At 47.4% G+C, this 21646-nt stretch overlaps 1 protein-coding gene across 2 annotated transcripts in view; it reads left to right on the top strand.

Annotated features, from left to right (window-relative positions):
• Window positions 1-448: 448 nt before the first annotated feature.
• Window positions 449-21646, top strand: part of GALNT12 (polypeptide N-acetylgalactosaminyltransferase 12) — a 42111-nt gene continuing 20913 nt past the window's right edge. Inside the window, exons 1-3 of one of the 2 annotated variants that reach the window (XM_059142121.1) lie at window positions 449-874; window positions 13456-13625; window positions 18733-18922. In XM_059142121.1, the coding sequence (XP_058998104.1) occupies window positions 510-874; window positions 13456-13625; window positions 18733-18922 (725 nt within the window). In that variant the 5' untranslated portion in view covers window positions 449-509. The remainder of the gene's footprint in view (window positions 875-13455; window positions 13626-18732; window positions 18923-21646) is intronic. The other variant, XM_059142120.1, reaches the window with a different exon arrangement.

The raw sequence follows: 21646 nt of genomic DNA, 5'->3' as shown, positions 1-21646 counted from the left end.
AGCAGTATTACGTCTCTGGTAGGCCTGCAGGCCTCAGTGACACAATCCGGTGTGTATTAGCCTCACTGTGCCTCAGGCCCCTCCTCTGTTAAATGGGTTGATAATCCTCCTATCCCTGTTATTGGACTGCTTAAGGGTCAGATGAGATAAGGGAGTAAAATTCACAGCACTCCTGCAGGGCTCACTCTGCCACTATTTACTGAGCGCTTAGGATGTGCCAGGCGCTGAGCTGAGGCTTTTACGGCTGTCACCTTGATCCTAATGCACCCAGCCCAACGAGGAAGGTGCGAGTCTCGGCAAGCCCGCGCGTGTGCCCAGTGAAGATCAGCCACCCTCCGCGGCTTGGGGGCCGCGCTCCTGCGGGGCGGGTGGGCGGGAAGGGGGCGGGGCGCAGGTGGGGCGGGCCGGGGGCGGGGCGGCGCGGCGCGGCGCGGCGGTTCCGGGATCCGGGTCCGGGTCTGCGCCGCCGCCTCCGGGCGAGCGGAGCGCTGGCCCCAGCTGCCGGGCGCATGTGGGGGCGCGCGGCCTGGAGGCGCTGCCCGCGGGGGCGGCGGCGCGGCCGGGAGGCGCTGCTGGCGCTGCTGGCGCTGCTGGCTCTGGCAGGGCTGGGCTCCGTGCTGCGAGAGCGGCGCGGGGCCAAGGCGGCCGAGCCGGGACCCCTGCGAACCCCGCGCCCGGGGCGGCGCGACCCGGTCCTGCCGCGGCCGCCGGTGCCCTACGACGCTCTGGGCGCGCGGGGTGAGGCGGTGCGGTTGCAGCTGCAGGGCGAGGAGCTGCGGCTGCAGGAGGAGAGTGTGAGGCTGCACCAGATCAACATCTACCTTAGCGACCGCATCTCGCTGCACCGCCGCCTGCCCGAGCGCTGGAACCCGCTGTGAGTCCTCAGGTGGCCGGGGGAACACTGCCCGCGGGGTCCCCGGTCCTCAGTTTCTGCATCTATGAAGAGGCGGGGTGGAACCTGGGTCTCGAAATACCTGGGGATCGCGCGTCTTACGCAGTCTTTCTCAGAAGTGGGCAGTGGCAGGGGGTCATGTGGAATGGGGAGACGCATGAAAGTTAAAAAAAAATGACAACAGAAAAAAAAATTCAGAAATTGATGAATCTTTTACTGGGTGGTCTCTTGTCTCTGCCCCTCTTGAGGAGGTCTGTCATTCGGCTCTGAAGAAGTGGCGGCGGGAGGGTCAGGGCTAAGCAGACAGGTATAAGATGAGACCCCCTTTGGGTGCTCTTCCTGGTTTCACAGCACCCCCTGTCCAGCTCTGCCGGTATGGCCCTACCTGGGTGAAACTAAGGACTGTTAGAGTTTGAGATAGGGTCCACTTTCACTTATCTGTGTGCCAGGCCCTTGAATGAACCAGGAGGGGAGGGCGCTCCAGCAGGAGAGAGAAAAGGTCGCCAGAAGGCCAAGTCGGAGATTTCCCCCTCACTGGGAGCTGGATTCCTCAGCATTAGGCAGAGGAAAGCTGGAAGGAGGTGGTGGGAAAGGCTCCTTCTGGCCGAGGTTCAGCTCAGCTCACTCTTGTGGATGGTGCAGGCCCTGAGCAGGTGTAGAGGCCTAATTTCTATGGGAGCTGCTGGCTGGGTGGGCTGTGCCCACCGCCTAAGTGAGAAGGGAGCAAGCTGGTAAAAGGACAGAACTTCTGGCCTTCTCTCTCCTTCGTTCCATTAGTGGGGATCTTCCAGGTCCCCACTTGAGCCCCGTTCTTAAAGACTTTGAGGAAGAGGACTCATAGAGGGGTTTCCTGGGAGTAACCGGTGGGGAGGCCTCCTCTGTGCACTGTGCACTTTCCGCTCCTTCCTGTTCCCTGGCGTGCCTGCTTTAGAGGTGTGGCAAAGGTCTCAGGGAGGACAGGTGACTCACCTAGGGCCCACAGCTGGAAAGAGGTGGAACTGGCTATGGGGGATGGGACCCTCCTGGCCCCCTTGGCATTGTGCTGATTTCAGAATTTGGGGATCCTTGAATCCTTGGGTAGAGAAAGCACGACTACCTGCTCCAGGGAGTGATCCCCACCTCACTTCGGCAGAGCGGCAGAGCGGGGAAGGACTTGGGATTCACCATCTGCCCTGTTTTCCAGCGTCTGTTCGTGTCTAGCCTCATGCTTTTGCCTGAGGCATTTTCTCTGTTCATCTTTTTAGTAGAACTTTGTTAGTGCTGGTCACAGTTCCCTCCACTTTCCCTATCTGCAGAATAAGGAATGAGTAGAAATAACACAGCCTAGGAATTAATACAACGTCGAACACACTGTGTACTCAATTCTTACTAGTGTTCCCCCCTTCCCTGTTGCCAACGGGGTACTCAGGAGGCCGCTTTTAAGAATCACCAAGGGATTGGTTGTAAGCTTTTTCTTTTCCGGGTTCCAGCTTCCTTTATTGTCCCATGTTGAGAAATCTCTTTCAAGCACTGTGGATAACCTGTGGGGCTTATGGCATCCGGTTTCCATGGTGACACAGCTGCCCTGTGTCCTATCAGGATTTGCTTATAGATCCTGCTGTTGCATTGACTCTGGGAAGTTAATCCAGACCCAGCGTGATAAGAAGTATGAATGCCTCCTGCCTTTAATTCCCGCAGCAGGGCCTAATGGATTATTGTTGCCTCGCTGGAGAGAAAGGTGAGCCTGATCTGGGTCGCTCTCAGCCAGACCAGGCCGTGAGGCGTGACTTCAGCGTGGCCCGTAAGGTTGGGGCCTTTAACACAGTTCATACAAAGGTGAGCGCCTAATCAGGTCTGGGAAACCAGAATGGCAGAATATAAATTTATAATTGGAGTGGCGCTGCATGCCAGGAGTTGGTGGGGGTGGGGAGGGAGGGTGGATGTCTCTTGGGACTTTAATCGATAAGCAGAGGGATGGTTAAAATCCTTGAATGTCACAAAGGGAAAGGCCCTAAGGGAGATCCAGTCTAACCAGAGAGGAAAAGCCATGCCCCCAAAGTAACATGCAGATCCCAGGCAGAGCTGATCCAAAACCCAGATCTTTGATTATCTCCTCCCTTTTGTTATGCAGGCAATTATTTATCCATTTATTTTATTTTGTTTTTTCATTTGTTTTTAAAGATTTTATTTGTTATTTGACAGACAGAGATCACAAGTAGACAGAGAGGCAGGCAGAGAGAGAGAGGGGAAAGCAGGCTCCCCACTGAGCAGAGAGCCTGATGCGGGACTCCATCCCAGGACCCTGGGATCACGACCTGACCTGAAGGCAAAGGCTTTAACCCACTGAGCTATCCAGGCGCCCCAATCTGTTTACTTTAATTATAAAAGCAATACATGTTCACTCTAGAAATTTTAGCATATGCAGAGAAGCAAAAAATTAATAAATAAAAATCATCTGTAAACTCACTCCCCCAGGAGAACCACTGTTAACATTTTTCTGTGTATTCTTTTAGACTTTTCCAGGTATAGAAATAGATTTTGAAAAATATGCCTATGGGTATGTGAATGAGAACATATTCAAACATGAGTATGTACATGGGTTCATACATGTATTTAACTGGTCTTTACACTACAGTGGATGAACCCGTTACCATAGGCAAGGAGCTGGGAATTACCAAGGGACTCTGGCTTCTTCTTCTTCTTGGTGTCTGCAAGACTGCATCCACTCTCTTGGACCGGCCAGACCCATAAAGATGCTTCAGTGTTGGCTCTAATTCCTTGAAACTTGGTGTTAGACCCCCGCTCTTCTGTGAGTCTGATAATTCACATGCCAGTGGACTAGAGCACAGCTTTACTTCTGTTATTTCTGTTTCTGTTATTTGTTTCTGTTTATTTCTGTTGCATAACAAACACCATCTCCTCTGAGCTGGACGAGGAGATGGAACTCTCACTCTGAGATGGCAGTAGGCCAAAGTGAGGAGCCAGAAAGCCGGATTTGTGGCCTAGGGGAGCTTTGAGACATACCGATGCCAAGGACTTTCCCCAGAATTTCTGTACATAGGGCCCAGGCTGAGGCTGATGTTCATCTATGGCTGAAATGTACTGTCGTGGGGTCTCTGGGGTTTAAATGACTCGGAAGATGAAGGGTCGGTGCTTTTAATGCAAGTGGGAGAATACCAGAATTAGACAAAGGAGGTATTCAAAACAGATCACCTGTTGTTGAAACTAGCAATGACATCACAGCCAGTTTAAGGTGTGTCACGAGGAAACGGTGGCTAATGTTGTACCAATATTTGCAGAGTTTGTTTTTATAGATCCATGAAAATCCTTGAGATAATCACAATAATGTCATTCTTGTTTGTATTCTGACCTATGTAGCCAGTGAGAAAGACGCTGTGGAGTGACTGTGTGCCCTTGGGGCTGTGCATTTCCACAGCCACGTGGTTGGAGATGGCACCTCTGACCATCAGACATTCTCTGCCATAGCAGAGGGATTTTGAACAGCTGTTTAGGAAAGTGTGCCAACAATATATAAGTGTTCCTTGAATCCTTGCCTCAAGGTGTTAGCCTCCCTAATGCTAATATTGCAAATGTGTATCCGAGTTCGGGGATCAGGACTTGGGTGCTGGGATGGTGAAGAATTTCCGAATAGCTCTAAGTATGTAATTTAGCAAAAGAAAGCATGTCTTGCTGGGGTTAGCAGGAGGGTGGGGATTGGTTAGGATTTCCCTTCTTGCAAAGAGGTGGCCTACTTGACTGTTCTCGTAACAACAGTATCTTTGGAACAACATCACGCATCGTGTGGAAATGAGACTGATATTTCTTGGCTTCCCCAGCAAGGTTGTAAACTGCAGGTTAATTTTTTTAAAATTTTTATTTTTCTTTTCAGTGTTCCAGAATTCGTTGTTTATGCACCACACCCAGTGCTCCATGCAATATATGTCCTCCATAATACCCACCACCAGGCTCACCAAACCTCCCACCCCTTTCCCCTCCAAAACCCTCAGTTTGTTTCTCAGAGTCCACAGTCTTTCATGGTTCATCGCCCTCTCCAATTTCCCCTAACTTACTTCTGTCCATCTCCCCATGTCCTCCATGTTATTCCTTATGCTCAACAAATAAGTGAAACCATATGATAATTGACTCTCTCTGCTTGACTTATTTCACTCCGTATAATCTCTTCCAGTCCCATCCATGTTGATACAAAAGTTGGGTATTCATCTTTTCTGATGGAGGCATAATATTCCATAGTATATATAGACCATATCTTTTTTTATCCATTTGTCCATTGAAGGACATCTTGGTTCTTTCCACAGTTTGGCAACTGTGGCCGTTGCTGTTATGAACATTGGGGTACAGATGGCCCTTATTTTTTTCACTACATCTCTATCTTTGGAGTGAATATCTAATAGTGCAATTGCAGGATCATAAGGAAGCTCTATTTTTAATTCCTTAAGGAATCTCCACATACTTATCCAAATTTGACCCCTCTGTATCTTTCCCATGTGTGATATAGTTTTCCTACTGAAAAAACAAACAAACAAAAAAACTCAGTATATATTTCCTTCCTTCCCTTTCAAGTGAGAGTACATTTAAGGAAAGATATTATCCTGTATAATGGTACTTATATTGATAACAGCAAATCCTTCAAATAGATTTTTCAATAGCGCATTTCTAGATTCTAACTCAACCTCCCCCTAAATACCCAGTGTATTAATGACACAATTTTAAAATGTTGCCCGAATGAAGAAAAAATACAGATGTGGTTTGGCGGCTTCAAACATGGTGCCTTTAGACTGACCCATATTTCCATTAATGAAGCCAACTCATTAGTTTTTTAATAAAGATTTTATTTATTTATTTGACATACAGAGATCACAAGTAGGCAGAGAGGCAGGCGGGGGGTGGGGTAGCAGGCTCCCTGCTGAGCAGAGAGCCGGATGCGGGGCTCAATGCCAGGACCCTGGGATCGTGACCTGAGCCAAAGGCAGAGGCTTTAACTCACTGAGCCACCCAGGTGTCCTTATTTTATTAATTTTTACCAGACCCATCTATGGGTGTCAGAGTAGCATCTTTTCTTTGAATCAGTGCTTTCAGCCTGCAAAACATAATCAGGTTTAGTTAGTGTTTTCCTGATACCATTCTCCATCCTTTTACTCTCATTCATTCTGTGTTCTTATGTTGTGGGCGTATCTTTAAGTAGCATGTCACTTGATTTTGTGTGGTCGTTAAAGAAAACATCCAGGCTGACAATCTTTGATTTTTAACTAGTAGGTCCATATACATATATTTTTTTCCTCATGCTTACAAGATACTTGGGGTTTGATTATTTTGATTATGCCATCTTATTTTATACTTTCTAATTGTTTTTGCCTTTTCCCTTTTATTTTTTTCATGTTTCTTTTTGAGTCTATAGAAGTTTTTCTCTCCCTCTCTTATTCCACTTTTTCTTCTGTACTAATTTGGCAGTACTGTTGTTCATTCCTAACTTTAGTGGTCAGTTTGAAAGTACATATTCAAGTCCGCAGGATCTAAAGTTAATCACTCGCGGTAGGCCTACAGATGATGCTTTAACATTGGTCGGTTTCCTTCCCGATTTCTGTGCCATTTTACACCAGGGTTTTAATTCTTTCTTTTAAACCAAGACATTAAAACGTTTAAAAAAATATGGGTTTTTGTTGTTGTTGTTGTTGTTACATTTACCCGCAAAGTTACCGTTTTTTTCTCTGTCCTTCATTCATTCCTAAACTCTGGGTGGTCTTTGGATCTCAGAGAACTTCCTGGGGTTCTTTTCCTTCTTGAAGCATGTCATGTATTCATTACCGTAGAGAAATTCAGTTTCATGAATTCAGTTTTACCCATCTGAAATGTTCTTATTTTGCTCTTGTTCTTAAAAGATAATTTTATTTGGGTATGTAATTCCAGATTGGTAGTTTGGCATTTGAAGATAATATTCTGTTGCCCCCTCACATGTACTATGGCTGTGAGATGTCAGTCTTGAATGAGATTTGCCTATCATTCTTGTTTTTTTGTTATTCATTCAAGGGCATCTTTTATTTATTTAAGCATCTTAAGCATACTTATGCTCTGTGTCTCATAACTCTAGTTATTTTCTTGTTGTTCCTGGACTCTGAGGGCTTTTTTTCCTTTTCAGTAAGCTGAGGCATGCATTTAAAAGGTTTTTCTAAAAAGTATTTTATCAAGAATTTTTTCCAACAGGGTTTTCCCAGGCATTGTAGGCCTCCATATTGCCAGAAGCGGAAGTCCTATATTCACTTAAAAAAAAAAAAAAAAAAAAAAAAAAAGACCTATTTTTCTATTAGTCGTATTGCTATTGTAGGTTGAAAGTGACTGAAAACCCAATACAAACTGACTTGAATATAAAAGAAAATATATTAACTTCTATCACAGAAAAGTCTAGGGTGAGGATTAGGTTCAGATTATTCTGGGCCCCAGATTCAGAGACTCACCTGATGTCATCATGATGGAAAATGTTCATTGATCAGACCTGGGGAGCATGTGACCTTCTCAGAGGAGTGTGCGTACGTGTGTGTGTGTGTGTGTGTGTGTGTGTAGCCTTGCACAGACCATGTGCACTGAGAGTCCAGGAGACATGGTTCCTGAAAGAGAAACCAAAATGCAGTAATGTGGAGAAAGGAGAAAGGATTTTGGGTGGGCAAACACACCAAGGTACATTTTGACCTTGCTGGCCCGTTCTGCAAAGGATATGGGTTTTCCTTTTTTTAAAGGACATTTATATGATAACTTGAATATAAACATAAAAGAAGATTAGGAGGCATTCATCTGCAGAATATCCCATTCATCCACACCCTTATAATACCTATATTCATATTGTGCTGGTGGAGATTATGGTCCCTACCCAACAGGGTTGGGAGGGAGAGTGGAGTAATGTAGGTGAGATGCTTAGCAACACTCACTGTCCATGATATGGGCAGCACGCAATACATGTTATTATTACCAGGTACAATACAGAGCATGTAGAAGGTACAGCAGAAACCAGAATTCAGCCGCTGCCCTTACAAAACACATGAATTATACCAGAAAGTTAAGGAGAGGACAACCCACTATGATTTAGCAGTGGATTTGGCTGTGAGCTCCCTTTTGTCCCCTAGGCAAAAGTGGAACCCTGAGTGATGCATGTGTAGCTGTTCTTTTCTAATTAGAGGCTGCACCGCATTTTATCAGTCAGGAGAGTGAGAATGGGCAGTGCCATATAATGATTTTATATTTCATCATAGTGCCTAGGATAGGGATAAGCATATAAGCATTGTTAATTTTTTCAGTTAATTGATTCAGACTGAAGAGTTGGATAATTGAATAAAAGACAGTTATTTCACAATTCTAGAAGGTTAGACTTGTACATTGTACCTTTCAACTTGTATTGGTCATGCAATGAAAGTAAATTGCATATTTTTTTTCAGGAGAGCATTTGTTTTGCAATCTGAACTTTTGGGAACTTGCTTTAAAAAAAAAAAAAAAAAAAAGGAAAAGGAGAAAGTGTTTTTTCCTTAAAATAAACTTAGACATTCCAGAAGGATATATTGAACTTCATGAAAGAGAATGCCTTTAAGATATGTTTAAAGAAAGAAGAGGAAACTCTATCAGGCCAAGAGAAAAGGAGTGGTCAAAGTGTGATATTATTGTCCAATGAGGGCATTTGCTATGGGAAGCTAAAGAAATAGGTTCCAGCCTTTTAAAAATAATCTTTCCTTGTGATTATAAAAATAATGCATGTTCAGTGTAGAACAATCTTAGAATGCAGAAAACTGCAAAGGGAACGAAGAATCCCATTGCTCAGAGATCTCCATTGTTAACGTTTTTGGCATATTTCTTTCTACTGTGTATTGTTTGTGTGGGAGCGCGCTCGCGCACACCCACTGCTGCTTATAGATTTGTACCCTGCTTTTTTGATTTACCATTACAGTAATTGTTCTCCTTTACTTTTGGTCTCCGAAAATGTGGTTTTGGATGGTCTCAGAGCCTTTCTTCACCCAGCTGCCCCGCGTGTCACATTTTCTTGTTGGACTCTTGGAATTGTTTATAGCTTTTTGCTGTTTTAAATAATGTTACAAAGAAAAATTGCTACTGTGGGCTCCCTTCGGGGTATCTCTGATGGTTCCCTTAGGTGAGAAGTTCTTCAATATATTGAGAAGAGATTAAAGAGAAGAGGAACGTTTTGAAGCTCTGTATAGGTTTGCTAGCTGGTACCCAGAACTTTTGCGATTTAAAGGGACACAAATAGAGAAAGAACCTAGACATTCTAGAACAGTGGCCTTGAGCTTTGGGGTTTTGCAGAGCAGTGAAAACACATAAACAAAAACATTGAGGAGAGACAGACATCTGGTCCTGGCGTTATTTGGTCAAGCAGAGCTTTTTCTACCCTCCTCCTTATTCTGGAAGAAATACATTTTAATACCAAACAGTAAGGATGTGGTTTCACACGAAAAGACAGTTGTTTAAACTGAATAAAACTTCATTTTTGAAAACCTCGGTTTACTGTCCTTATTTCCATTCATTTCTCCTTGGACCTGTGTACATTTGGATTTAAATTTTTGCTTTTTTTCTTAAATAAAAAAGTCTTTATTTTTAGGTTGCCCAGAAACACATTTTTTTTTTTCATGGAGTATAAGCAATTAATTCTTTCCAAAGCTTCTAGTGGGCTCTGGCTCAGCGTTACATAGCTTTTCCGTGCACCCTGGCTACGAGTCAGGGGCTTTTAAAATGCAGATACACTTATTAATATGTTTATACATCTATATGTTTTCCATTTTTCGTAACATGTATTTGGAGGAGGGCCGTCATTTTGGAGGAAATGGGAAAGAGTGAGGTAGGAGAGGGACTTAGGGCCACTAAACTTGAGATACATATTTTGAGAATCAGAATTGGCTTGGTGTTTGGACACACCATTGGCAACATTAACATTTTTTCCTTCTTACTGTATTACACGTTTGATTTTGAAAAAATTCAAAGCCAGAGAAAATTTAAGAATAGCATAAGAAACTCTGTTCGTCCTTCACTGAGATCCATTCATTATCTTGTTCCATTTACTTAATTTCTCTCTCTCTCTGTGCTACAGTATTATATACATTTGAGTGTAAATTACAGCAGTAAACACCCTATAACCTTTGTTACTTCTGCATGCATTTTCTAGGGATGGGTTCATTCTCTCGTGATATCATGACGTAATAATCAAATTGCGGAAGTTTATACAATACTGCATTTTTTCAACTGTGCCCATTTTTGGAGCATCTTTTTCTTCCTGACCGAGTATCTAATCAAGAATCGAGGGTGATGTTTAGTTCTTGTGTCTGTTTATGCCTCTGTCTGTCTGTTAGGACACTGGCATTTTTTAAGAGCACAAGGCCTGTTGGTTTATAAAACATCTCTCAGTTTGGGCTTAGCTGGGAGATTCCTTGTGATTTATTTCAGCAGATGCAGTACCATAAACTTAGTGAGTTAAAGCAACAATAAACATACGTGATTTCACATAATCTTTGTGGGTCAAGAATTTGGGAGTGGCTTGGCTGGGTGGTTCTGGCTCCGGATCTCTCATGAGATCACAGTTGAAAAAATGCTGCCCGGGCCTTTCATCATCTCAAGGCTTAACTGGGGCTGGAGGATCTGCTTTCAAGAGGACTCATCCCAGGGAGGTTGGACAGTTGGGACTGGCTGTTGGCCAGAGGCCCTTGCCGCAGAGATGTCCCTATAGGATGCTTGAGTCTTCTTGCTTCATTGCATGGAGCTGGCTTCCCCCAGAAAGGGTGGTCCATGGGCAGGAACAAAGAGGAAACCTCAGTGCCTTAGGACCTGACCTTGGAAGACTCATATTCTCACTTCTGCATTCTGCACAGTGGCTTTAAACATATCACAAAGTCTTTGCTCTCCTTTCCTTCAAAGGATGGAGCCTCCTTCTCCTCCCCTAGAGTATGGACTGGACTCCCCTCAGAGGGAGCTGTGCTTAGCGCTGTGCTAAGTGACGGCTTCTGTGCATTGGGCTGGAAGTCTGTGGTGTCCAAGGACTCAGGTTCTGCTGCTGGGGCTGCTGGGGATGCCCTCTTGCTTCACCACATGAGAGCTGCCATGCTTCCAGCCTCGGCTGACTTTTCCTCAGGTGTCCAGAGCCGGGCCTGCAAACACAGCAGGAATAAGAATGTGAAGGGGATTGAGAAGAGCCAGCCTCCCACAGAGTCTCCCGGAGAAGCCTATGCAAGAGCCATCCCAGTGACAGCCGCGCTCTCTGCAGAAACTGCCCTGATGTGTAGGAAGAGAACTTGCGGTGGGACCCAGAGAGGAAGCACAGGAGAAATGGCCTATGGCATGTCAGAAGGAGGGCTAGGCAGGGAGGGATGGTGTTGGGATCTTTAGCTGAGCGTCCTGGGGGGCAGGAGCAAGCCAGAATCCTCGGACAAGGGCCCTGGGCCCAAGGACCTCAGCCAGGTACAGACCCTCAGGCGTTCTGTGAACTGCCCAAGTTATTCACCTCGCTGAGCCTAGTCTCAATGAATGCCAACGTAGCAAGTGTTTTTGAGTTCAGGTATTACATGTCATTAATTATAAGTCATTTTTTCATATTTAAACATTTCTGAGATTTGTAGACATCTTAAAACCAAGACATCCTGCAGGTAGGCAACATGTGTCCTTAGAGATTCTTTAAAGAATGCTGTGTCTTCCAACCATGGGCATCTTAATTTTTATGAAATATTGTAGATTGGAGATCTATAATCTATGGTAGCAATAAGGAATCACTTGTTTTTTAAGGGTTTTCAGTTTTATTATTTAAAAAAAAGAGTCCCTATCCCTTAGGTCTGTTGAAATATTTATGGATGCTGTGCTGTGCTGGGTTTTGCTTAGCACTAGTCGGGATGGAGGGAATGAGGCAGAGCTTAGATGAAGCAAGATGGACTGTGCATTGAGAATTGTTGGTGTCAGGCAAAAGGTCCCGGGAGTTTCTTACAATATTCTCTCTACTGTTGGTATGTTTGAAAATGTTGATAATGAAATAAAAGGAGAAAACCCACAAAGAAACAAAGTGTATATGTAAAGGGCTTTTTCTCTGCTTTTTGCAGGACTGGGTCCCTCATTATTCAGGCCCCATCCTCAATGTCACCTCCTCTAAGAGGCCCTCCCTGATTACCTCTTCGGTGGTTACTCCCCTCCCCCCTTCCCACTCCCCGCAACAGTTGCTCTGTTTCACATCCTGCTTTTCTTCCCATCACCATCACCTCCTGAAATTATTGATATGTTTGCTTACTTGATTATTGTCCCCTTGCATGTAAGCTCTGTGGGAGCAGGGGAGTTGTTGTTGTTGTTTTAAATCCAGCACATAGTAGGCAATCAGGAAATATTTGGTGACTCACTGGTAAGGCCCCACTGGTATATCGCCTGGTCCCTGGTGGACAGCCCACACAGCTGGCTTCACTCCTCACCCTGCTAGCTTCTGCGTCTCTTGGATGTGCCCACGGCCTGTCTTTGAGGCCTTCCCTTTCTGCCCAGGCCGCCTGACTGGTCTTCAGCCTGCATGCCCTTCTTGCATTGCCAGCGGCCCCGCCATCCCCCCTTCCAGCCCCGGGGTCCTGCGGGTGCCCCTTTTGGGCTTCTGTTCCTCCCCTCTCACTTCTTGCTGATGAGTTCCAGGCACAGCCCAATCCCTGGGATGACCTGGAAGTTTATCATTAGCTACTCCGAGGAGAGAATTCTCTGTCAAGTAGGGTAACTTCCCTGTAAAGTAACAGGAAACCCTACTAAAGAAAGAGGAAGGAAGCTTATTGGTTCCTATCACTGCCAGTCAGGGCATATCCCCTCACTTGTACTTTCGAGGCCGCCACAGAGTGGACTGAGGGGTGACATGGGTACTAGATGGGGAGTAGTCAGGGTCCTCTCCGGAACCCTTCCAGACTGTTCTAGCATTCTAGCGGCGGCTCCAGTTTCTGCGTTCCGCACAGGGCCTATGGGAGCAGAGGTGCGGCCGGGGTGTGGGAGGGTGCTGGGGAGAGCAGTGAGACTCCAGCCAGCAGCCAGAGTGCGGTGACACCCGCTGAAAGGGATGCCTGGCTGAGGCCCCTCTTGCAGCCAGCAGCTGCCTGCACCCACGGGTCTGGGGAACAGAAGGAGGACAGAGAATTTGCCAGGTAGAGAAATGAGGGAAGGATGTTCCAGGCAGAGGGCACGGTCTGAGCACAGGCCTGGCAGTTAGCCATGGGGTTGGAAGGGAGCAGACAGGCAAGAGAGTGGTTGAAGAGGGGGAAGTGGCAGTCTCCCTCTCTTCTGGTCTGCTTAGCTTGTGTGTCGCTCAAATCTGAAAATTGCTCTAAAGCTTAAAAACAGAGTCCCACAGTTCAAGCTTATAGGGTATCATTTTTGAACCTTTCTTAGAATCTGCTAAAGCTCCTAGTGGAACACGGGGGGCTCTGGAAGATGGTAGCAGATGATTTTCCATTCCCGGAAGGAGACCTTGAGACCGTGACCCGTGTCCCCTTGGCGCCTCCCTCCCCATCACCCCTGGTATGCAGTGTGTTCTTGATTGTTCTGGATTGTTCTTGATACAAGCTGTCTTGTATCTGCAGGTGCAAAGAGAAGAAATATGATTATGATCACCTTCCCACGACATCTGTCATCATAGCGTTTTATAACGAAGCCTGGTCAACCCTCCTCCGGACAGTCTATAGTGTCCTCGAGACATCCCCGGATATCCTGCTGGAAGAAGTCATTCTTGTAGATGACTACAGTGATAGAGGTAAGCTCCTGCCACGGGCTCCTGGAGGGGCCTGGCGTTCTGTGGCGGTGCCTGGGAGGCCAAAGCATGACTTCAGAGGGGGGTGGAACAGGTCTGGGCAGAACAGGCTTCCTGTGTCCCCCTGGACCTGGCTCTTGCTCTCAGGGGGCTCAGAGCCTGCTGGGGCTAGAGGGGTGGTGACAGCTCTGCCACATGGTGCTGCAGGAGATAGGGCACTTGGGAAGAGGGCCAACCTTACGTCTTGAAGAGTGAGCAGTTTGTGGGCAGCAAAGGTGGAGGGAGGTTCTGAGTAGAGGCACAGAAGGTAGAAAGCCTCGGAGGCATGGCGTCGCCTGGGTTGTATGGCACCTGCCACTCATTCAGGAAGGCTGGAGGAGCAGCTGCTTCATGGGGAACAGGCAAAGGAGGAATGTGAGATGTGGGGAAGGATGCAGGCATTAGACCTGAGGTCAGATCGGGACTTTGTCCTGAGAGCAGGGAGAGCAAAGGTGGGATTTTAAGCAGGAGAGCAGTTTTGCCCTTTGAGGGATCCCTCTAGGCCCGAGATACCTGTGGGTGGAGAATGGTGTGCAGTGGAGCTCTGCAGGGAGGCCAGGGGCTATCGGGCTGGCCCAGGGGAGAGAGGGAGGCTGGGAGTCAAGTGGGAGTAGAGGGGAGGGGCAGGAGGGACATTTGAGACATGACGTCTGCAGATCTCTGGGTGAGTGGTGGTGCTGTCTCAGAGCTGGAAAAGCCACCCAAGGCAGGAGAGACAGGCCTGGGAGAGGAAGAGGGGCATTTGGCTTTGTATGTGTTGAGTTTGAGATGAGATAAAAAAACGGTCAGCCCTGGGGATGCTTAGGTGGCTCAGTCGGTTGGGCGTCTGACTCTTGATTTCAGTTCAAGTCATGATCTCAGAGTCCTGAGATGAAGTCTGGCATGAGGCTCCGTGCTCTGCAGGGAGTCTGCTTGGGATTCTGTCTCTCCCTCTCCCCCACGTGCCTCTCTCTCTTTCTCTCAAATAAATAAATAAATAAGTCTTAAAAAGGTGTGTGGGGGGGTGCAGCCCAAACAAGAGAAGAACTGAGAGGCTGCCGGCATCCCTACCAATGACCTGGGGTCCATAATTTACATGCAATCCAGGGCTGGCCCTTATTTAATCAGTGAACACTTTTTGAGTTTCTCCTGTGTGCAAGGCACTGTTCGAGGCACCAGGGATTCTGTGGGAAACACAAGTCCCTGCTCTCATAAACTCACATTCTGGTGGGTGGAGATGGTCCGGGAATGTGTAAAGAATAACGTAAGACAACACAATGTAAAATAGCATAGCGTGACATAATAATATAGCAAATGTAATGCAGCCAGGTGGAGAGTGCTGCGAAACAAAAGTGGGAGCAGGAGAGGAAGTGGAGCTTGGGCACAGGCCCTCCTCCAGCTGGTGGAAGCCAAGAAGCCTCCTGGAGGAGGTGGTCTTAAGCCAAAAGCTAGGATGTAGAGGAGGCAGCCCAGAAGCCGCAGGTGCAGGCAGGAGCTGGGGTGAGCAGGCATTCCTCGGGGCGACCATTGGCCAGTGGGGAGGCGACATGGGAGATGCGGTTGCAAGGGTGGGCGAGACCAGGCCAGTTGGGCTCTTGAAGTCACCAGGCTTCAATATGAGGCTGATGGGAGCTGTCCGAGGGCTGTTGGGGGAACAGGAAGGTCACTGGGTCTTGGGCTGTTCTGCCCTGTGGGGCATCGCCGATGGATGGTTGGTGCGGAGAGGCTGTGGTCATGCCACGTGCCACATGATGAGGTGAATGAGGGCCCCTAAGTTCAGCTGAGGGGAAATGTCAAGGCCGTAGCCCATTTCAAGCCAAATGACCATCCCTGGGCCAGGCAGAAGGGCATCCTGCTCCTGCTTCCTGGGCATCGGCTGCCTTGGGCTCTGGGCCGGGGCTGTCTGACTTCAAAGCCTGGAGTATGTGTCCTAACTGGTGGGTGTGTTTGGCTGCTCGCATAGAGACTCAAAATAACAGTAATTTTCATGGGATAAAAATTGACGTCTCTCATATCACACATCTGCATAACGGTCGAGGGCTGGTGTGGTGGGCTTGGTGGGCTTTACAGTGTCAGGGCCCCAGCTGCTTCCGTCCTGTCGCTCCACTTTCTCAAGGGTGTTGTGTGGTCTTGTCTGCATGCCCCCTGCTGGCTCTTCACCTTCTGCTCTCTCTCACTAGCAGAAGGGTTTCCAGGGGCTGGGGAGCCAGGCCTGGAAGCTGTCCTCATATCCCACCGAGCAGAACGGGCTCACTTGGCCATACCTAGCTGCAAGGGAGGCTGGGGACAGTAGCCTATGTGATGCGTGGCTGTGTGCACCCACGGGGACAGTGTGTGTCAGGCCTCAGCTGGCCTTCTCCGTGACAGCATGGGGGCGAGGCTGGGGTTTCATACTGAGTGATGCCCACTGGGCACTGAGCTCTGGAGTCAGGGTACCTGGGACTGAGGTGAGCTTTACCAAGAACCTGTCATGACACCTGAGATGGGCCACTTGTCTTTTCTGAGCCTCAGTTTCTTATCTGTTAATGGGTTTTTCCACGCTTATATCAGAGAGCGGCAAAGAATAAATGAGATTGTGCACAGAACAGAACCCCGTGTCAGCCGGCACATAGTAGGTACGCATCTCCGTTTTCTGGTCCTTTCCTCCCAGGGCTGTTTTAAATCTGCATTGGTTCTGGTTCTGGGTCGCACTGCACGGGCATCCCAGCTCCAACACCTTGCAGCTACGCAGCCTTGAGCAAGTCCAGTGTCAACCTTGGCCTCAGCCCCAGTCAAGTGGGGTAACAGTTCCGACCTCCTCATGGGGTCATTTCGAGGATTGAGATAAGGGCGGGTCACGGGCTAGGTCAGCACCTGGCGTATTGTTAGTGTTTGTTAAATGGTACCTTGTAATTTTATGAAATATTAAAAAGCTGTAGGGTGGCGAAAACATTTCAGAAAGGTACTCGTTCAGAAGCAAAAATCAGATTATTTATTTTATCCTCATGGGATGGAACAGCTCCTCAGGGGGCCGGGGTGTGGGATGAAGCCCTCCCCGAGCGGTTCCAGCAAGGGTGCCCTGGGGCTGAGGCTTCCCTCCCCATCCTGGTGACTTGTAGAGTGGGCAGCTTGCCCCCCAGCCTGTAATGTGATAGGAGCCCTGCCCTGCCCCTCCTCTCCCTCCTGCTGCCCTCTCTGCAGGAGGAAGGGGTGTCTGCCCTCCAGGGCGTGGGAAGACACTTCAGACAGTCGTAATCCATAAAGGTGCAGGGAGGCTACACATGCATTTTCTTCCTTTCTCTCTCTCTCTCTCTTTCTCTCTCCTTCCTTCCTTCCTTCCCCTTTTTATTGCACCTGCGATTTCGTGTTTTTCGTGTGATTTTATTGCACCTGTGATTTTCATGTGTTTCCAATTAGCTTTGCTTAGAAGTCACCTCCCTTATTTGTGCTGGCAGCTTATTTGCAGTTGTATTTAGGATTTTTTTTTTAAAAAAATCAACCATTGAATGCTTTATTTATTTATTTATTTTTACGTGTCAGGAATATTTAGAGAAACATTTTTACAAACTGAAGCAACCTAGAACAGTTCATAAAATTTTCCCTTTTGATGATGATTGAGGACTTTCAAACAAAGTCCACATTCATGTGGGATTTTCTTATTTTTCGTTTGCCCAACGGGTTCCCACCTACCTCCAACGTGACCCATGGAGGGGTGTGAACCAGGGCCTCCAGCCCCTGATGTGTGTGGAGTCACAAGTCCGGGGGCCAGTCCTCGCTGTGGGCACAACCTATTGAGCTTTAATTTTTTAAAAACATTTTATTTATTTGACAAAGAGAGAGAGAACACAAGCAGTAGAAACCATAGGCAGAGAGAGAGGGAGAAGCAGGGAGCCCAATGCAGGACTCGATCCCAGGACCCTGGGATCATGACCTTAGGTGAAGGCAGATGCTTAACCAACTGAGCCACCCAGACACTCCACGACTTTTCAACTTCTAAAGCCTTCTTTCCTCTTCTGTAGAATGCAATGAACATGTCCTCCTAACAAATTCTGGATTTGTTTCACAAGGACGAGAGAGTATACAAGAAAGCTCTGGGAGGCAGCGTTAAGCCTGTGGATTCAAGCCAGGGCCACCGGGTTAAAATCCTGGTTCCTTAGCTCACATGTTCTGGGAATTTGACACATTACTTAGCCCCTCTGGCCTCAGTGTTCTCATCTATAAATGGGGATCATTGTAGTACCTACCTCATGGGAAAGTTAGAAGACTTGCGTGACTTGGAGAGAAATCCCCTAGATGGTAATTAGCACAGGAGGCCCTCTGCTGTGAACTGCTGTTATTACTCCTATTACTGTGTCCAGGGAAATGTGCTCCTGAGAAAATTTATGTTAACAGAAATATAAATAAGATTTGTTAACACAATTCCATATAAATTAAAATTTTATAACATATTACATAATTAACATAAGGAAACCAAATTTATATTGAACCAGTTTTTCTGAAAAATTGTGGTTGGGCAGTTTTTCTGTTCTTTATTTTTTTTATTTTTTATTTATTTATTTTTTAAAAGATTTTATTTATTTATTTGCCAGAGACAGAGGGAGAGAGAGCGAGCATAGGCAGACAAAGAGGCAGGCAGAGGCAGAGGCAGGCTCCCTGCCGAGCAAGGAGCCCGATGTGGGACTCGATCCCAGGACCCTGGGATCATGACCTGAGCCGAAGGCAGCTGCTTAACCAACTGAGCCACCCAGGCGTCCCCTGTTCTTTATTTTTAAATGTTCACAAGTCAGGGTGTGATGTGTTCTTGAGGGGGTAACGACTTTGCTGAGACACATCCACATACCACATGCACCCATTTCAAGCACATAACTCAGTGTGCATGGTGCTGAAGGGGAGCATTGGGGGAGTTCTGGACTTCTTCTGCCTCGTTCTCTCTCAGCCTCCCCTGGCCTTGCTGTGCGTCCAGCCTCTGTTCTGGGTGAGCTGAGGGCATCCCAGGTGCAGGGCAAAGGAGGCTTCTGTCTGAACTGTTCAGTTTTCTTTTTTGGGATAGCAGGGCCCTGGAAGGGCATGGGTTGTGTGGGGGTGACCCTGCTTCTCTGGCTTGCCTCCCCAGAGCACCTGAAGGAGCGCTTGGCCAATGAGCTGTCCAGCCTGCCCAAGGTGCGTCTGATCCGCGCCAACAAGAGGGAGGGCCTGGTGCGAGCCCGGCTTCTGGGCGCTTCTGCGGCGAAGGGTGAAGTGCTGACCTTCCTGGACTGCCACTGTGAGTGCCACGAGGGTTGGCTCGAGCCGCTGCTGCAGAGGTGAGCGGTGTGGGCGGGGGCTGCACATGGTGCAGAAGCAGAAACTTCTTACCTGGGCATAAGGGGCTGCCGGGCACCTGGGTTCAGAAGGCCCTTGGGCAGTCCTCTGTCACTGTGCGTGATAACAGCCCTTGCCCCACAGGGCTGCAGAGGCCATTCAATGAATTAATACATATACACAGTCCTTTGAACATGCTAGCATGTAGGAGGCCTTATTAGTGTTTCTTTTATTCCTACTTATTTTATATGTTTACTGTGGAAGAAAAAAAAATATCAATCACATAGAATCACATGGTTTAAGAATATATATTTTGGCATATTTCCTTCAAGCAAGGCTGTCTTATCCATTATACCCCATGCCTACAATGCTTAGGACCCATGAACCTTTAACAGACACCCAAAATGTTTTTACAGTAATTTTTTTCAGAAGGAAAAAAAATGAGTATCAATAATGACTGCACATTAATGAATTTAGCCTGGATGGTGTTTGTCCTTATATCAGCATAGTCATAAAATAGAGTTTTTTATATATATATATATAAGTATATATTATATATATATATATATATATATATATATATATATATATATTTATGGAGCTATGAAAAGTCATAATACAGCCCTATCTTCAAGGACATGTCTCCTGTTGTCCCATGGCATGTTCCCCTGACCCTCCCAATCTGCCTGTCCTCCAAAACTACTGTCACCGGGCCTCCACTTTTGTTCTCATCCCTCTTTCTCTCCCCGTGCTCCCGATTCTGTATCATAGCAGTCAGGAGCTGGACTGGCTGACTCGGAGCTCTGCCAGGTTGAGGAGGAAGGGTCAAGGTCAAGGTGGGGGGGGGTCTGCCTCTGGTCCCTCCCTGTGGAGCAGGTGAAGGGTTGGGAGGACCAGGGTCTCCGCAGTTGGCAGACTGTTTTCCTGTGGGCTCAAGTGCTTTGGTGCCAGAGTCTGCTGGAAGAACTGGGGACCCACTGAGCTCTCTTCCTGTGTGAGACCAGGCTCCCCACTATTCTGCTACTTCTGCCATCCTTGGTCCTGTCTTCTGTGGGTGCCACAGCTGCCTCTTTCTCCTCCTCAGCTCTGCTGAGCTTCACTAGCAGCAGGAACCCAGGGTTTCCCTGGCCTGTGATGGAGTCTGAGGGTGTTTAGAACATGGTAACAGCTAAGAGTTTCCTCTGGAACCTGGATTGGTGGGTTTGGCCTTCACCTCCTCCCCACTGTGCACACAGATGGCTACCTTGAGGCCAGTCTAAAGGCAGCAATGTGCTAATGCTTCCCAGAATTCTGCTCCCGCCCATCCCCGGGAGGCAGCAAGGCAGCCCTCCCCATAGATAAGTCCTTGTTCCATATCTCTATACAAAAGCACCCCACCTGGGGAATTTGTAAAATATACCCGCTCCTGTTCTCATGGCAGACTCTTTGGATCTGAATCTCTGAGGGTAGGCTTGGGCTTCTGGGTGTTTCTGAAGCTCCCAGGGACCTAGGCGGGCACCAGAGTTGGCACATACTAGTCCCTTAGACTGTTCAACAAGAACAGTAACCCTGTTCCTCTGGGGCTTTTGGAATAGATCTTTGGTTCCCAAGCTCCTGGTAATTTCTGAGCTGTGGACTAGGGATACCGGACAGCCCACGGTGTGCAGCTCAGCCCTACACAACAAAGAATGGTTTAGCCCCAGATGCCAGTAGCACACCCCCTTGTTCCCCCCCCTTCCCCCACCGTGGTGCACACTGCTACTGGGCCTGCTCATTGTGCGACTCTGCTCCAGGGGCCTTTCTGCCAATGCTGGCTCTCCCCAGTTTTCCTTTTCCTGTAAAAATTTGGCTCCCCTTGGCTCCGACCAGCTTGATTGCAAGTCACAAGTTCTTGTCTGTGCCAGGGGCTAAGCAGCTTCTTTGAACCTACCCAGTGGGTCTGCCATTGGTCCCTTCAAACCTTTTAAGAGCACCCTCAGTTTATTGAAAGAATTGGGTATTAGTAGTACCTGGTCTGCGTCTTCCTCGCTTTAGAGAATTCACAGATTTTATTCATACTGTCTATCGCGAACAGTGCAATTTCACCTAATACTATAATTCTTACCAAAGTGTGGTATTCACACCACTAACTTTCTGGTATTATTCTAAGGACTCTTAAAGCTCGAGTCTACTTTATCTCTGTTTCTTCACACCATTATTCTGTGGGACTTAGGATTTTTAGGTCTCAGACACCAGAGAAAACCCCCCGAAATGGAACCTAGAGAAATCCAGTGTTCACACACAGCTCAGTCTCAACTCCTCTTACCTGGATGTGTCATCAAATACAGAGTACCCACACGATGTGGCAGCGTGCTGAAGGACACTTGGGTCTGCAGTCATGACTGGGGAGAGCAGCTGAAGCAGACATGTGGGCTGATACCCTCAGTGGGAAGTCAGTGTTTCTCGCTTTAATACCATGTAACATTTCACAGTAACAAGAATTAAAAGAATAGCAGTAGATCCAGGCTCTCTGTCAGTCATCTTTTACAAACATTCCCTTAGGGAGTCCTTCCATTAACCCCCTGAGTAGGTATTGATGCGGCTGTGTTACCTATGGGCAATAGGCTCAGAGAGGTTAGGTGACTTGGCTAAGGTCACATAGCAAATAAGAGGCAGGATTCACATTTTTTTTCTAACTCCAAAGCTGATCCCCTGGTCTGGACGCATCTCTGTTCTGAAGTGGGATAATTATTTCTTAACATGAAGAT

This window comes from Mustela lutreola, chromosome 12 (assembly GCF_030435805.1).
Source record: "Mustela lutreola isolate mMusLut2 chromosome 12, mMusLut2.pri, whole genome shotgun sequence".
NCBI classification, from domain to species: domain Eukaryota; kingdom Metazoa; phylum Chordata; class Mammalia; order Carnivora; family Mustelidae; genus Mustela; species Mustela lutreola.
This window is presented reverse-complemented; position numbering and strand designations above follow the sequence as displayed.